Source organism: Solanum dulcamara, chromosome 11 (genome assembly GCF_947179165.1).
Source record: "Solanum dulcamara chromosome 11, daSolDulc1.2, whole genome shotgun sequence".
Lineage (NCBI taxonomy): Eukaryota > Viridiplantae > Streptophyta > Magnoliopsida > Solanales > Solanaceae > Solanum > Solanum dulcamara.
The window spans coordinates 44,094,152-44,112,196 of record NC_077247.1 but is presented as its reverse complement, the minus strand read 5'-3'; the positions used below and the strand labels follow the sequence as shown (position 1 = coordinate 44,112,196).

General features: G+C 35.5%; 1 protein-coding gene across 4 annotated transcripts in view; it reads right to left on the bottom strand.

The window, feature by feature from the left end:
* LOC129873355 (187-kDa microtubule-associated protein AIR9) overlaps positions 1 to 16,119 on the bottom strand; it is a 30,199-nt gene extending 14,080 nt beyond the window's left edge. The window contains exons 1-23 of one of the 4 annotated variants that reach the window (XM_055948434.1): positions 15,766 to 16,013; positions 15,433 to 15,497; positions 15,296 to 15,342; positions 14,204 to 15,143; positions 12,724 to 12,795; positions 12,329 to 12,394; positions 12,138 to 12,209; positions 11,960 to 12,025; positions 11,741 to 11,803; positions 11,593 to 11,658; positions 10,204 to 10,303; positions 9,976 to 10,077; positions 7,927 to 8,162; positions 7,730 to 7,844; positions 6,514 to 6,634; positions 6,220 to 6,395; positions 5,650 to 5,785; positions 2,854 to 2,954; positions 2,732 to 2,779; positions 1,930 to 2,114; positions 1,695 to 1,812; positions 1,477 to 1,604; positions 408 to 576 (exon numbers count right to left, since the gene is read on the bottom strand). In XM_055948434.1, coding sequence (XP_055804409.1) covers positions 408 to 576; positions 1,477 to 1,604; positions 1,695 to 1,812; positions 1,930 to 2,114; positions 2,732 to 2,779; positions 2,854 to 2,954; positions 5,650 to 5,785; positions 6,220 to 6,395; positions 6,514 to 6,634; positions 7,730 to 7,844; positions 7,927 to 8,162; positions 9,976 to 10,077; positions 10,204 to 10,303; positions 11,593 to 11,658; positions 11,741 to 11,803; positions 11,960 to 12,025; positions 12,138 to 12,209; positions 12,329 to 12,394; positions 12,724 to 12,795; positions 14,204 to 15,115 — 3,052 coding nt within the window. In that variant the 5' untranslated portion in view covers positions 15,116 to 15,143; positions 15,296 to 15,342; positions 15,433 to 15,497; positions 15,766 to 16,013. Of the gene's footprint in view, positions 1 to 407; positions 577 to 1,476; positions 1,605 to 1,694; positions 1,813 to 1,929; positions 2,115 to 2,731; positions 2,780 to 2,853; positions 2,955 to 5,649; positions 5,786 to 6,219; positions 6,396 to 6,513; positions 6,635 to 7,729; positions 7,845 to 7,926; positions 8,163 to 9,975; positions 10,078 to 10,203; positions 10,304 to 11,592; positions 11,659 to 11,740; positions 11,804 to 11,959; positions 12,026 to 12,137; positions 12,210 to 12,328; positions 12,395 to 12,723; positions 12,796 to 14,203; positions 15,144 to 15,295; positions 15,343 to 15,432; positions 15,498 to 15,765; positions 16,014 to 16,038 lie in introns of those variants that run through there. The other 3 variants (XM_055948435.1, XM_055948433.1, XM_055948436.1) reach the window with 3 other exon arrangements.
* Between the last annotated feature and the right edge of the window lie 1,926 nt (positions 16,120 to 18,045).

Genomic DNA, 18,045 nt, shown 5'->3' with positions numbered 1-18,045 from the left:
TAACAAATGATTACTAAACCCCAAGGGCACAACAGATGGTCATGACTCATGTTCATAGCATCTTTTAAGAGGAATCTGGTCCCACATTTCCAAGAAGGTTAAAAGTACCCTTCATCACAATCTGAGATTGTTTTACATAAACCCTATAATACTAGTATGTTTTTTTGTGAGAAATACAGCGAATTAAATTTTGTGGCACCCAGGAAGTGATGTATACAGGATCATAACTAGGCCTATGCCTTACTCGTGGAGTTCTGTGACAAGAAACAACATTAGAACCTGGACTGCAGCAAGCTCTGAGACCATCAATAAGCGTTAAGAATAATGTATGCTCTAGAATATCTACAGAAGAATAAAAATCATACCAATTCTTAAAATCCGTCCAACGTGTGGAAATATATCATTACCTGGGCGAACACGCTCCTGTCCCATAAAATCTCTTGGCTCGCCCACTGTCCCATCATCACGAACTGGGGTACATTTGAAAGATATGAATTTACCAATTGCATCTTTCGCAATACGATACTGAAGAAGACCCGAAAAGTCAGGTATCATAGCACCTAAGCCATTTTCAACCTGCAGTAAGAAGAGCCGATCACTGATAGCTAAAAACAGCAACAAAAGAATGTTATTTTAAGTTTAAGAAAAAGTTAAAATAAAACTATCATGCAATCTAAGAACTGTTAGCTAGCCAGTTACAATGTTATACCCATAAGGCCATAACTACCTTAAACATTCACGGTATTCACAATGACAATCTCTTTACTCTAGCTTTTGATTTGTCTAAAACCAACAAAGTAGTCCTTGACACATGTATAGTTTCAGTAATTAAGACTAATGATAACCCGTGCAACGAATTTATGTATCAAGAGTTCTTCAAATACAGAAAACAAAAATGGTCTTTTCTTCATAACAGGTATATTTTCATTACAGCAACACAAATTATAGAGTATATGCTTTCATAAAATAAGACTCAAATAGACGTTGCACCAGTTGTGTACGAAACAACAATAGAATCCATTTGCTTTTACTTTACATTCTCAGTGTTCCGCATCCCTCATATGATAAGTCAAGTGTTAATGTTTCTTTCCTTTTATTTCTTGTTTTTTTTCCATTCTGTTTCTTTATGGAAGTTGAGAATCATCCCATGTTTGGACAAAGTCATCACCAACTCTCATAGATAAACGATCATCCAAGATCTACTTCCTCATTTGTTACTTGAATTTGATGAAATCCTGAAGTTTCTAATTCGAAGTTCATTTGAACCGAGTAAAGGATACTCTGCTTCAGAGAATATTCTCACTTATTATCAGTTCAGCACCATCCATCGTTTGGTGTCTAATAACATACCAATCCAAGAGAGTAGGTATAAACATGATCAGTTATTTTTCTCTCTGCAGTCCGGCTAGGATTCTGAAAAGAATCTAGAGAATACAGAACCTACAGTCATGTTGAGACAAGAAGATGGCATTCTACCTCGTGAAGATACCAATTGTAAATACTTTTTCCCTCATGACCCCCAATATAACCATAAGATGCGGTCATTATTCCACCTTCGGCGTAATCACCAGTCAGAGATAAAAAGTTAAGGTTGGGTGGAAGAGCTGCAAAAGAAATATCCATGTCGATTGATTATTCAAAGTTAAGAACAAATGCACAAAATAAGAGATGAAATTTAAATGTATTATACTTACTCTCTGCAGCTCTTTCAGAAATGACAAAGACTGGTTCACCAGCTTCGCCATCTGGAGTCATTGGAGTAAATTTTGCAACAATATAGTAACCAACAGCTCCTAAAGGTATGCGGAATGCCTGTAGAAAACAGACATTTATTGATTTCATACATCATTTTATGACTAAGTAATTGTTATTGATTTGATGCATCACACGTAGTACTGATATTTAAGAGCTTAACTTAATATCTATTACCTTTGCAATTTTGGATGTACTTAATGCATCAAGATAGCTCTCACCCTCAAATGTTGATGAACTTGTTTTAAACCACTGAACTCTGCTGGCTCCTTCAATTCCTCCGGTAACGATACCAGTTACCGTTATTTTACTGCCCTCCTTTAGTTCACCAATTATCTTTACATTTGTCACTTTAGGAGGAGCTGGAACAGTGATTTAGATTTTTAAAAAGAGCAATAAGTCCACAAACTGGTATTGTTTCACTATGCAGAATACTGATAACTTATAGACAAAATTATATCAGATTTTAAAGAAGTTACATATGCATTTTGGTTTATAAAGTATGGCTTGTATAATTGGCTTCAGCAAACCTAACCAGCATGTGACACTGTGGGAGGTGGTAGGAGCTGAAAAGACCAGAACAAGACAATGGAAGGAGCACGCACCACAGGATGTGGAGAGTAGAAAGAGAGAAAGTTTCCTTGTGAGGTAGACCCACAAAGGGTCACTTGTCAACAAAACAAAAAATGAGTGTCTGGCACAACTTATGTCAGTTGTATGAGATATAATCTAAAATTTCTCCATATTATGTTGTATACTCTTATTTTTGGTATATTTTTCTTATATAGGAGATTTTTCCATTACTAATACAATTATTGACCTTAAACGAAAAACTATGACCGACACACCTAGACATCCCATCTTAGATTGACCAATAGGACAAAGTATCGTATCTCAATGTGAACTCCTTCCCTAACAAAAGATTCACTACATGAAACAATCTTAGGATGATACGTTATGAGACATTAGAATAGCAAACCTTGCTTAACTTTCTGCGACACAATCGATACAGATTTCCCTTCCTGTCCTGCAAAGCACAGTCAGATGTTACAATGCTCATGGACTGTAAAAAGAGATGGAATTAAATTACAAATATCAGACCTTCAAAATTCACGGGTACATAAACAAAAGCCAAGCAGCAGCCCACATCCTCTTTTGTCAAAGTATATTCATTCATACCAGATGATACCGGCACAAATTCCCTGTGTCCACACCCCAAGCCAAAGAAAAGGATACAAGTCAAGTTAAAACACTTATCAAACAAGATCAACCAGGTAACAAAGTAGACATCAAACCACACGAAATAGCAGTAGTTTGGGAAGTGTATGATTACCTCATCTAAAAGCTTAAACTACTAGATAGAAACATATTGTTGTTTCCTAATTAATGTCTTCAAATCACTCCATCATGAGTAGGCTTGTTTCTTGGTCATGGGTCAAACACATAGAAAAGCCTTTTTTAAAGAAAAAAGATCAAGCTTGGCAATGAGAATTGAACCCTGAACCTCAGTTTGCTTTGACACCATGTTAAGAAAATGGAGGTAAGTGAAAAGATATGACACCTGGCCTAACTCAACAAGAGAAGATTGTCCAAGTCCATATAAGCAGACCACCAGTCTATTCCCCAACCAATGTGGGACTTTTTACCCATTGTAACACACCCTTCACGCCCAGGCCCAACTGGAGAGTGGATCGGGAGCCCAAACGGGGATGGACCTAGCTCTGATACCACTTATTAGGATCAAGTGTGTACCATAATGTACTTACCATCATGCCAAAAGTCATAGTTGATAGCAAATGCGCAACATTATTTCTTAACTAAGTCCACCAAGCAAGTGTCATGTTCGATCATGCTCTGACCCGGGTCACCCTAGCCAGTGGCTGACCCAGAATTTTCATTCAGGGGGTTCGGAAAAAAAATCATGCTCATAGTGTTAGATATAAACGGGTCGGATCATATATGAGCGAGCTTAAATTCAATAATTTTTAACTAAATAAAATATTTTTATTAAAAAATTTATTGAATATGTAATAATATAGACTTGGACATTAATTTTTTGATTGAAATATTACTATACATAATTTAATAATTTAACGAAACCAAATTTACAATATAAAGCTATTTGAAAAAGTTGACGGTCTTAAAAAAAAAGTTGACAGACTAATTTTTAAAAAAAATGAGAAAGGTCAGAAATAACAATAAAAATCCTTCAACTAAGATTCGATCTCAGTTATTATGGGTGGATCTTTACGCCCTTAACCACTACAATATGTACTAGTGTTGTGTTGAGGGGGTTCAATAATTAGTATATATACGCAAACTGCAAATTTAACCCAGTATAATTTTTCAAGTGAGGGGGTTCGGGTGAACCCCCTCGGCTCCATGTGGGTCCACCCCTAACCCCAGCCCCCGTGTGGGCCTTGCCCTAGGCAGGATGTTGGCGTTACCTAACAGTCACCCTTCACCCTCCCAACACCCGCCTCATGCAGCATGTTGCTCTTGGGAATTGAACCCATGACCTTAGCTCTGATACCATGTAACAATATGGCACCTGCGCCTAGCTCAACCCCAAAAGCTAGCTCATGAGTGGAGAATTTATCAAGTTCATATAAGTAGACCACCAGTCCATGCTCTAACCAATGTGCGACTTTTTACCCATTCTAAAAATAAGCACCCCAAAAGGTAGCTCAAATGGTAAGATGTCCAAGAAGAGATATGGTGACTATAAAGCATACACCTAAATCATGTGAGATTCTGACAAATAGTTCATCACACAAAAGTGTATTACATCAGAAAACAAGCCAGAAAGTTTTTAAAGGTTGAGCCAGAATTGGCGAAGTGTACATTGTAGTTGTAGCCACATCTGAAATTATACAAACCAGCTAGGGTAATTCCTACTTAGCTTTAAAAAAGAATGAATCTGCTACTGCTTTTTCAAGGTGAGTCGCCAAGAAGTTGTGAACACTTCCATTAAGTAGTCACAATTGCGTAGACTAGAGGAATTTAAAAGCTTGGCCCATGCAAGTGCATCACAGTTAAATAGATGTCGTTTTATTATAGATTGCAGGCTTTGCTAGAAGATTATGTGGCAGATGTACTAGTAAATACTACTATTAGTCTTTCGTGAAATATTTGTATCTGACTCAAAACAACAAGGAAGTGGTTGAGGTAACGCAAGACCTTAAAAAAAACCTTTAGAAGTCCCCATTAACACTTATGTGGGACATATATAACTCAACCACCCTGCACATGTAACCTGATTTGTGGTTTAATTAATGCAAACTTACTTTGTGGAAATAGAATTAATCAAGTTTGGTTAGATACCAAGTAAGAAGAATATGAACATCCTACCCAAAAACTTAAGATAATGGGTGCCCAAAACCTTCATAAACTCTTTCAGAACCCTTCTAAAACCAATATGAAACTGGAACATATATAACTCAACATTGGAAACCCTTACACAACAATGTGTGACCTATATAAATAATCAATAAACTTAGGGTGTTCGCACCCCTAAAGAATTCAGGTGAAATAGTTATTTGCACCTCTTTGAATAGACAAGCATTACCAATCCAAAAAAAATGATAGTAATCTTCACGAATAACTAAACAACAACATACTCAGTGCAATCCCATTAGTGGGATATTGGTAGGGTAAAGTCTATGCAAATCTTACCCCTACTTTGGAGGTAGAGAGGTTGTTTCCGATAGACCCTCACAGCTCAAGGAAAAGCATATCAAAACAAATTGAAAAAGAAATAACAGAAGTGAAGTAATCATGGCAAAATAATATAGAAAGCATGAGAAAGCATTCTGAAAAAAAGATCATTGACTACAATATAATCAAAGTACAAGAGACAATACATAGTAACATAAATCAAAGGACAAGGCAATTTACCCTGTATCCTTATCTTTACGCAACCACTCGAACTTGCTGGGTCCTTCTCTTCCTCCAAAATATCTCCCAACTCCTCTTATGGTATTTCCTTCAACAACATCTCCAGAAATTTGTACATCACCCACTGATGGGGGAGCTGCAGCAGAAAATTCTAACTTAGTGACCACATCCTGCCATCAGGCAGTTACCAATGAAACTAGTTCAAGAAAGACTGCTTTGGAAGATAGACCAAAACGAGCTCAAGAAAAATAGGTGATATCAATCCCTGAAGCCACTGCTTCTGTTTTGCATAACTTAGAAGCTGTGCAGTACTGATATATCTCCAATTAAGAGGAAGTTATTCCTCCCATCAAGCTACCATCTTAACATGCAAAAAACCCTATGTAGAATGTCATTGAGAAGCTCTAATATAAATGACATAGAAGTAAACCATATTCAATATTTTTTGGTTTAACTTCAACTTTTCCTGATTGAGGAATGAACAGTTCTTCCATATTAAATAATTGCCTGTCATATTCCAGCCTTCTTGGAATCTAATGACCCAATAACAAATGATTCCCAACTCCATACCTGCTTTCACATAATCTGTTATAGCATATTGAGGTTCTCCTTTGGCACCTTCCTCTGTCATAGGAGTATACATAAACACCAAACACGAACCAACATCATCAAGCATCAACTGATATTCCTCTTCTTCTGCACCAACAATTACCACTGGACTGCTGTTCCATTTTTTCCTTAACCAACTGAAATGTTAAGCCAGAAGGTTACTCCTCCATATCAATGGTGGCCAAGTTTTGGGAAAAATTAAGATTTTCAAAATCTGAGGAGTGTTATGACTGCAATTTAAGATGATCATCTCACCTAGAAATGCTTTTCCCTGGGGTTCCACCGCACCATGCGATTTCTGCATGGCCTCGAATTATATTTCCTTCTAATAAATCTCCACATACTTCAATCTTCAACACTTTTGGATGTCCAGTTCCTTTACCAATAAAATAGAAAATGAAAAAAGGGACACGAAACAGAACAAAAGATGATATAACTGACAGCCAATAGAAAATAAAGAGACAGTTAACTAACAGTAAGGCATGCAAATAAAAAGACTTCAGCAGAAACACCAGCCATTGAAGATGACAGAGGCAACAGATAATGCATCTTTCTTAATACATCAGTACAGGATTGGATATACCTTCTTTAGCTAATTTAATGCTTCAGTTTTTTTTAAATGTTAGTTATACTTATCAAAAAGAATTCAGAACATTATCTCTTTGCATTGAGAGACTTGACTTGGTTCTTGATAATATGAAATACATACATTTTCTTCTGACAAACAATTGCAGTTAACAGGTGCTTTAAAATCTGACAAATGGGATGTTTTTCTTGTTTTCTTCTCTTTTCTTCCCTTTCTGATAAGGCACATGCAACATGTAGCACATTAGCAGCTCTAGTCGTGTTAATTGGACCAGAGTAGATAAAAGGCATAAGGTCTAGCAGGATTCTCAATAATCCCTGTTTGATTCTAATTAACATTGCCCAAGCACTTTAACAATCTTCCTATGTGATATTGGACATAGCATAAATTAGCAAGCAAATATGTTTGCAAATTCAGAAATTGACATAAAATTACTCAAACATATGTTTGCAATTCAACTATTCCCACTGTCTCAAATATAATAACAGAGTACAGATCTGATGAAGGGTCAAAGGATCCAATACTCAATGTGAATTCAACAATCTATATCAATGCCTTTTCTTTTTTATTAAATAATACTACTACATATTTATCTAGTGAAACTACATAAAAGTAATATAAATCACAATCTTCTATAGTTTAGAAACCAAAACAGAAAATGTTGTACCCAAAGATAAAACTGTTTCCTTTCCCAAATAATCATAGTGTCATTCTTTTGGGGACAGAAAAGTTCTATATCAAACACAAACTCGTTTTTCAATCTTTCATATATTTAAAATTCTCAGAATAAAAGGGAGCAGTCATTTCAACATTAACTCTTCTTTTCTGATAAGTCACTTCATCATTATTTGTTATTTCCTATATACAAAAAAAAAAATAGCATACCAGGTGAAACTGGTGAAGATATTGCAAAAATGGTGGGATATTCCGTCTCGCCCAGCTTGGGGGTACACTCAACTTTCAAGATTCTACCAATGTCTTCATGCTTTGGCCAATAGAACTGATCATAAGAAACTAAAATCATATAATGATGTCTCATGGATATAGAAACACAGAACTCAAATAGAGTAGCTAAAAACTACTACCTCCCTCGTTGCACCATGTATTTCTATGAAGTTTGATGGAGTTCTCTCTCCTATAAACCATTGGTATTTCAAGTTTATGTCTGAAACAGAACTCTCAGATTCATCCTTAACAAAATTGAAGTGGCAATAGCAAGCATCTTCCTCAAATGGATGGTCAATAAAGGCTTCTTTGAGCAAGAATCCTTGAGGAAGTTGTTCCTTCCATTGCTCAAGCAGAAAGCGAAAAGTTGAATCTGTGGAAGAGAAGTATCAGAGAATGAATGGGTCGAGGTGTGTACAAGCAGGCCCGGACACCACAGTTATCCAAAAAAGTATTACAGAGATGAAAAACATAAAAACTGAAAATCAGCTGGCATACGCATTGTGTTATATCTGAGATAAGACAACGAGTTAAGCTCCATTATATAAAATTATAAGATGATAACCTAATACGGTTTAGCACACTCTCAACTGTACACAGATGAAATGCAACTAAGCAAGTATGTTTGAAACCAAGCATACATCAAGAATGCTTCACTTTTTTTATTTCTACTTGTATTTTATGTATAAAGAAGAATTACCCTAAATAGCCGATCACTCAACCATTTTAACTAAAAATAGTTGGCTGATGTATAATATATGTATAATCCATGTATAATATGTCATATGTGTATAACCATGCATGACTAGTGTATAATCTTTGATACCGGCTGGAAAAGTAAACAGTGAATCCAACCAATTATTTGTGTAAGATCACTTATATGAATAAACAAAAGGTGGAATATCCCCGGTATACAAGTACTAGATCACAAGAGCACTAAACAGAAAAGTTACATCCCAAGAATCTCATCCAATCATCTATGCAACAAGTGATTGGCATTATGCTCCAAGAGTATACAAAATTAACATTGTATTCTTGATATGTGTCGTCGAATTCCTTCAAGTGCTCTTCTATTTCTGTTATATATGCAAAAAAATTATCGAGAACACGTCATGTGAGGTTACCCCCTAACTCTAGGTTTTTTGTCTTATTCCCGCACATTCTCCTGTTTTCAAACATCAAATACTATAATTGTGTCACTGAACTAATGTCCATCAAGCTAAGTGCAGCACCACCAACATATATTCTCTTCAAGCTCCAAGCAGCAATTCACAAAGATAGAACAAACAAACACACACACAAAAGCGCACACACACAAAAAAAAAACGGAGAAAGTAGATCGGTAGGAAATTCCATGCTGTCACAGATTAGATGGCGAAAAAACTGTCCATGCTATTAACAGTAGTAAGAAAATTCCAGCTACGCAAAACAACTCAGCATCTAGCTTTCAGGGCTTGAGTTATCAAAACAGCTGTGGTTTCTTTCATTCCACACAACCCAAAAGATGACTGCAGGAATCATCTCCCAGTCCATCTTGATGGTTTTGTCAACTCTCCAAAAAATCCAGCTAGTGTAAGCTTCCTTGATGGTCCCAGGGAGGTTACAGGATAGTCCACAAATAGATAGGACGAAATTCCAGATTTCAAAAGTAAGAGGGCAGTGAAGAAGTAAGTGATTGACACTCTCAAGGCTTTGGATTCTCCAAGTTATTGTTGAAGAGAAAAGTTGGATTCTCTCTCCTATAGCCTCTAACTTTTGTTTATATCTCCTCTCGAGACTATTCTACACCTTTATCTTGCCTCTTACCAGCAGAACTATGAAATGATGTAAACAAAATAAGAAATCAAAAACAAAATAATTCCACGGCCACTTGATTAAACGTTGTGCGTCTTCACATGAATAAGATTGGACCCCACAAGAAGACTAGCTCCTAACAGTAACAGATGCTAATCCAATCTCAATATACTAGTCAAAGTTTAACTTTAAGCATGGATATGTATCAAACTAATCTTGGTGTATACAACACAGCATATCACCCAGTTCGACAAACAAATCTTACACATCTAGTATTTATTCAACTAACACTACTTAAGGATATTAGGAAACTTTTTGCATGTGAAAAATATGCATAGAGAGATTATCACTGAATCGGACAAAAAAAGAACGGCAATTCCTCGAAAACTCACCAACTGCTTGTTCTGGACGACAAAATTCCCAACCACCTCTGATGCACACGGGAGTGTGAGAAGGATAACGTTTAGCTAGAGCTATCTCCTCACGGGAGAGATCTGAAAGCATATAATTTCATTTAGAAGGAAACAACAAGCAATACTACGAAATGAGAATTCATATTCAACAGAAATCATTGGATGCAGCTACCACAAGAAAAGCAAGGATTGACCAAAGTATTGTACCTCTATCATTGAACTTCTTTAAAGTAGGACCCACAAGCAAAATGGAAGCTGCCTCTAGATGAGGCATCTTAAGGATAGGATTCTCCTCCACACGTAAATGCTGTAGATTGTTGTGGAAGAAAAACAAAACTCAGGCAAACTCAATAAACATCCTTGGCACACTATATAATACAGCATTCAACATTAAAAAAATCTAGATACGGAATAGTACGTGCACATTAATACGGAACACTTCTAATTCACATGTGCACTCAAATGAAGAGAGCTTTCAGTCACCTCTATCACTTTATGAGTTATCAGGAATTTACTGAATCAAGTCAAGATCCAAAAAAAGGTTTCTAAATAAAGAAGATGACAAGTAATAAATGCGTGATGCTACTGTAACCTTTCCTTTTTATAAGAATGTTACTGTAAGCTTAGTTTAACACTTTTACCTAGCTGTGGTGCATATTATAGCTATCAGGATCTCTCTTTATTTTGTTGTATGACCAGTCACCAATCTGGCATGAATTAAGCAAACATTATGCATACTTATAGTGTTATTGCGTCCAGACCACATCAACACTAGATAGCTTTTTTCAGATATATTTTGAGGCATCTGAGAGACTCGGACAACTTAAGTAAAATTAATTGAGAACGGAGAGGGAAACAATAATTCTGTTGATAGTTCACCCTAGTTGGCTCTATCTTCTCCTCTTCCATAACCAAAAGGAGAAAGTGCAAGCGCGAAAAATACAGAAAAACAGGTGACTACGTGTTTTTTGAATATGCCTGTATCTTTCGCCTTATCGACATTGATTTGATTCTTCAGTAGATACCGAGATTCAAATAAGAAATTAAAAATCTAGTAATTCAAACTACAAGACATAAGAGTAATTTTGATCAATCAGAACAAATAAAAGTAGCAAAATAAATAGAATTGGATGCTATGATGATATTGGGCTATGCAGCCGTTTTATGTGGATCGTTATTACCAGTAGCACTTATACCAAATTATGCTGTTAACGCTTGTAGTTTCATGATTCTATGAGAAAAGAGCAACAGTAATTTAAAAAAATGAAACTCACTTACTAAGTTCCTTCATGATTATTTAAGAAGAGTGGAGACAGCGTGTATCAGGTTGCCATCTGTTTATTTTCATAAATGTGCTACTCAATTTACCTGTTAAACTCACTGACTATTGGATTACCCAGTTATGACCCCTTAAAACTTTCTAATATTGTAACTCCTTTGAATAGTCTGTCTAATCAGGAACGTGCATTGTGCACATACCTAGTTGCCACCACTACAAACTACAATAAATATCACTCCTTTACCAAATAGAAACATGATATCATTTACAAACAAATTTAACAATATTCAGAAATTGACTAGATGTTCATTACTAACCTCAAGAGAAGGTAAATAAGGGAATCCTTTCAATGTAGAGATTTTGTTTTTGCTAGCAGCTAAGACCTGCAAAGGAAAAATATATGTAATGTAGGTTCTAACCATACAAGCAACACGAAGTAAGAAAAGATAAAAATCAGAGATTAACCTGTAACCGAGGCTGACTGGCCATTGAAAGAGATTTTAACTTATTCTGAGCGACAGATAGGAACTGAAATTTAAGAGTCATAAGAAAAAACAATAAGCTGGTCTTTTTTTCTCTTTGATAAATAAGAAACCAACAATAACCCAACGTAGGCATTGAATATGGATACTGAAAACTGCTGTGAGTATGAACAAGGAGTGGGGCAGATGTTTAAAGACTTACTTCTAAGTTGGGAAGCTCTGGAAGGCTTATGAGTGATGTAATTTGATTTCCAGCAAGATAGAGTTGCTAAAAGGTCAAAAAGTTGAAAAAGAATGACAAATTACTTCAGAGCCTTATCAATGAAAGAGTAACCGTTTAAGTCTTTGAAATAAAAAAAGGCATCAACAAAAGTGCTGACCTGAAGGGCTTTGCAATTCTCAAGTGGTTCAAATCCAGGACCTTTGAAATCATTGAAGCTCAAATCAAGAACCTAAACAGACAAATATCAATATACAAGATTTCTATGAGTGAAAATAACTAGACAATTGCATTATCTTCACAAGTAGTGTCAAAACGTAAAAATTGAAGAAATATACAAAGAAAACTGACCTTCACCCTAGTCAGTATCTCAATACCATCCAACACTGATAAGAGATTATCCCTGAGGTAAACAAACTGCAAAACGGAATTTCGCTTATGTCTATTTGTATAATTCATTATTATATTTATACCCACATAATACTGTACGAAATCTCAATTTGGTTGTCAAACCTTGTCACAGAAAGTCAGAAAGCACTCTTGGAGCCCCAGATGGGATTTCATTGTTCATTCTAGTCTATGTTGCTCGGACTCTTCAAAAAAGTCAACGGGTGCGTGTTGGATTCTCCAGAAGTAGTGTATTTTTGGAGAATGCAACATAAGTGTGGCATCGAAAGTGAAGAGTCCGCAACTTAGATTCTAGTTACCTCATAAAAGTAAAATAAAATGGAATTATTGTTAGCTACCTCTAAAGTTGGCGACAAGTTCAGCCCGCCATTGTTGAGACTACGTATTCTGTGGCCCCTCAGATCCAAGCGCTTGATGAAATTAAAGGAATGAAGGTTCAATAGTTAGTAAGATTACAAAAGAACCTTTTCTCTAATGAACATAGAGAAAAAATCATATGTCGTAACCAAAAGAGTTTCAACTGAAGCAAAATGGAGAACAAAGATTTTATAAACAAAATGGAGAACCTTTACGGTAATCATGTTGAACAAATGACAAAACAGCTGTAAAAGATTGCATTGAACTATAGAAAGTAAATCTGCAAAATATGCTCGTGTATTATGAAGAATACTTACCAACATAAAAAATCTCACAAGGATAGCTAGTTCAACTAAAACATAAAATATTAACCAAAGACCCAAATAAACTCTCCTTCCACATACTTAAGTGTTCTTACAAATATGTTATTTTTCGAAATCGCAGAGTAGTATATACTTGCATGAAAATATTGTTTACTTAACCTATACTGTGACAGTGATGTTGACTTTGTATTGCTAGGCATTTTGATAGGCAGAGAAAATGCCATCAATAGATAGACTAAGGAGCATTTTCTATCAACAAGAAGATAAACATCACATTTGAGAGCATCTAACTTAAAATATAGTCCAAGTTTACAGCTGATAAAACAAATAGATCAAGCACTACTTGCCATAAGAGAAGAGACCCACAATCATAAAAGTCAATAGAAGACAGTCAAAGAAAACCTTCTCTCCTCTGAAAAAAATGGTATCAGATGAATTTATTGTATGTTTAGAAGCTTTGAAGTGAAGTGGTATAGTTCAAAGCAAAAGAAATTCAATATATACTCCATCAAAAGCAATTGAAAATAAAGTGCACTTGAGTATGTACTTTAAAGCTTTTCCATTAAAATATATAATTCAAAAGCAAATTTAGCGTCAAAAATCATGTTCTATTTATTTTGATAGGTAGAAAAACCAATCAATATAGATAAGTGGAATTTGTGCGCCAAAGTTTTTGTAATAGCTTAAGTTAGATGGAGGTTTGGAATTCATTAGATAGAGCATGTGATATGACGATTAGGCATGGGAAGTCATTGCACAAGGATCTTTTTTAGAATAAGGTCAACCCACAGCACAAGGTTCTAAAAATGGAATACAGACGTATACCTCACCATCAGCACTAAAACCAACAATTTGACGCTTGAAAACTGAGTATTTTCAATTTAAGCACTTTCAATTATACTGCTTCGTACTTGTCATAAGTCATAACCCTTACCTAAATTCTTTGCTTTAAACCTATGACGTTTGTTCTTAAAGAACACCCTTAGCAGAAAAAGGTACTACTGGACCAGTTTATATGAAAAGGTAATTTATCCACCTTCAGAAGAGGTAAAATGAATTATTGTTTTCACTCATCTTTAATTTACCGCCAACTAAAATTATCTTTTGCTACATGAAGAATAGAGACACGAGTTATTACCACATCATCACCAGCTTTGATTTCCACTTGAGGAAGCATAATAAGGCGTGAATCACGACCTTCAGGAGTCCCCCCTTTCTTCCTGCTTGTTGATGAACTAGAACTTCTGTCCAGCGATTTTGACAACGAACCAGCCTTCGATCCAGTGGAAACAGAAGGTGACCGAGCAGCTGGAGAAGACAACTTTGTGGAGAACTTCCTAGTTGAGACACTACTAGCAGTACTCTCCAACGATGTAGAGGCACTTCTCCTTGCAGACGAAAGTGATGACGATGATAATTTAGCTGAGGTCTTCTTAACAGATTCTTCTTTGCTTGCATCAGAACTAACTGATGCTCTTGGAGTCTTTGCAAGGGGCGAAATGGGAACTGATCTTCTGGTCTCTGAAATACTTGATCGACTAGTAGTTCTAGTACTGGTTGATGGCAATGTGCTTTTTCGCATTTCGGGAAGAGATCGCCGCATAGGATCTGTTGCCAAAGAGTTAGTCTTTTTAGCTGTACCTGAACCAACATTCCCACTAGGTCTTTTAGTTATTGTTATTGGCTGCTTATCAGGCAAACCACCAGTGCTACTCCTTCTTGTGACTGGAGTTGTTCCTAAAATTCGTGAAGTGCTACTAACAGTTGATTTTGTCAGAGATGATTTGACACCTTTGGGATTAGAATCAGTGCCATCTGTTATTCCAGTTCGCCTCTTCACAGTCCCAGCATTTGTTACCCCATTTTGAGTTGTTAAACTTGGTCTCACTGTCCTTGATTTTTTCACACTCTCTGCTGATGATTGCACTAGTGACTCCGAACTTTGTGGATGTACAACAAAATCCTGCAGCGGAGTAGGCTTCTCTGTTATCTCTGGACTTTGGTTTTCTTCCATGGAGTCTTCATTGGATTTTAAAACTGAGTCATCCATTTGCAACCAGTTCTTCAAGAACAATTATCTGTCCAATTAAGATTGTCAAAATCAAAACAAACAAACAAAGCAAGCTAAATTAGCACAGCAGACATCATCTTTGTAGAAAAGTGAAATACTGGCAAAGCACTAAACAGAGCATCACCGACATCAAAGAAAGCACGGTGAAAATTATATTACCAAAAGCCTCAGCCTCAAAATCCAACACAAAAGTGCTGCTTCTTTAGCTGAAATTCAAACACTTTCTGTCACATTCCCTTAGAACCCTGCTGTAAATCACCACTCAGAATAAAGAGGGAAAAAAGGCAAGAATGCACCTTTTCTTCCTAAAATTCAAGCACTTCATTTCCAATTCCCAGAACAATCCAGTAAAAACCCACCACTACAATGAACAAAACAGGAGTAACACAGTTTCTTTGCAGCTAAAATTCAAAACTAAACCAAAAAAGGAAGACAATAATGCAGCTTCATTTAACCAAAACTGTAGCACATTTCCCCATGTTCTAAAAATCACCACTCAAACTGAAAGAAAGTCAAGAATGCAACTTCATTAGACCAAAAAAAACAGGAACTTTTTCCAACATTCCAACACCACCCCACAGTAAAGATTAAGAAAAAAAACAAGAAAGCAGTTGGGTTTTCGTATATACCTAGTTAGAGTCTAGATCTGGTGGAAAAAGAAGAAAAAAGCAGTTCATCAACAACCTAGACCATTTTTGCTCCTTTTTCTTTAGGGTTTTGGTGCAAGAAAACGAAAAGGTCTTAGCAGTAGTAGAGAATCCATATGGGAGTTTTCGAAGCGTGGTAAAGTGGGAGAGAGAGTGAGAGAGTTAAATGTAACTGAAGCTGATAAAGAGAGAGAGAAAGAGAGTGGTGACAGGTGAGAAATATATGGGACGGGAAAAAGACATTACAATACATACATTATTAAGGAATACTAGTAGTATTGTTTTCTTCCTGAAATCCGCAACCGTTGTCTGCACGCTGATGATGAGTGAGCATGTAATGCCGGGGGAACATTCAAATTTTTTTCATTATCCAGTTTCTACAATGATGGGTTTATATTTAGCTATAGTACTTAATAAGTTTTTTCTTTACTTTTTCATTTGTTGTCCCGCATTTGAGGTCGTAATAATCTCATCACTATATCACAACTCATATTAATATAATATTAATAAATTATTCATATTGAGAATCTATGGACCTTGTATATATCATCATTTGCATCGCTATACCACAATTCATATTGATATAACACTAATAAGTTACATTCTTATATATATCATCCTTTGCATGCTTTACTTGTAGAATATACTAAATATATCGTTGTTATTACGGTAGTAATAACTAATAAATATTGGAGTAAAATATAATTAATCTTCTAAAAGGGTTGGGTTGGTTATTGAGGCTGGGAAAATATTTTAGGTATGGGATTGGATGTTATATTATAATTGTATTGTATTTAATTGGTATTTTAATTTCAGTATAAATAATACTATTGGTATAAATTTCATAATATAATTTTGATCTTATTTTTTCTAAATTTAATATGGGATGGCATAACAATAACAATAGCATATTCTTATAATTTTATAAATAGTGTTTTGGGAGAAAAACTGTACACAAATTTTACCTCCAGCCTTTGTAGGTTTAGATTATGATAGACTATTGGTTTTGAAAAAATCGTTTTCATAATATTTTTGAAAGAAATATTAGAGTAAAAAATTATGATAAAATAACAAAAAAAGAAAAATTACTAACACTAGTAATAGTAAAATAACCAATGTAAAGAACTAACGATAGTAATAAGTTGAAGAATGTTATAAATTAACTTACTTGACAATTTTGTAAAGGAAGAAGAACAAGAGAGTAATATAGAAAGTATTAATAGAGAGAGTAGTAATATAGAGAGAGTAATAGTAATTCTCTTCTTTTATATGTTTTGTGTATTTTTACATTGAAGTTTAAGGCTATATTTATAGCCATATTTACAAGTGGAGGAAAATATTAGTGGCAATTTACCCACTTAAAAAGTAAATGGACTATCCACCATTTTAAGTGGACAACCATTTTACTTGGTTGATAATACTCCCCCTTGGATGTCCACGAGAAATGTGCCTCGTTAAAACCTTATTAGGAAAAACCCAGTGGGAAAAAGCCTAATGAAGGAAAAAGAGTACACATATCTGATAATACGCCTTGAGTGCTGCCTCATTAAAAACCTTATCAGGAAAACCCAGTGGGACAAAACCTTGACTAAGGGAAAAAGAGTACAGCGCGTATTTTGCTCCCCCTGATGAAAATATCACTTAATATCTCGAAGACGACGCATTTCAATTTTGTATCTCATTTTCTCAAAGGTTGAAGTTGGCAATGCTTTGGTGAACATATCCGTCAAATTGTCACTTGAACGAATTTGTTGGACATCTATTTCACCCTTCTTTTGAAGATCATGAGTGAAAAAGAATTTTGGTGAAATATGTTTTGTTTTGTCTCCTTTGATGTATCCTCCCTTCAGTTGAGCTATACATGCAGCATTGTGTTCATACAATATTGTTGGAGCGTCTTTTGTCAAAGAAAGACCACATGTTTCTTGAATGTGTTCAGTTATTGATCTTAACCAAACACATTCTCGACTTGCTTCATGAATGGCTATTATCTCTGCATGATTTGAGGAAGTGGCAACCATAGTTTGCTTTGTTGAACGCCATGATATAGCTGTACCACCACATGTAAATAAATAGCCTGTTTGCGATCGACCTTTATGGGGATCAGATAAATATCCCGCATCTGCATAACCGATCAATTGTGACATGGAATCATTTGAGTAAAACAATCTCATATCAATGGTACCTCGAAGGTATCTGAATATATGCTTAATTCCATTCCAGTGTCTGCGTGTTGGTGAAGAACTAAATCTTGCTAACAAG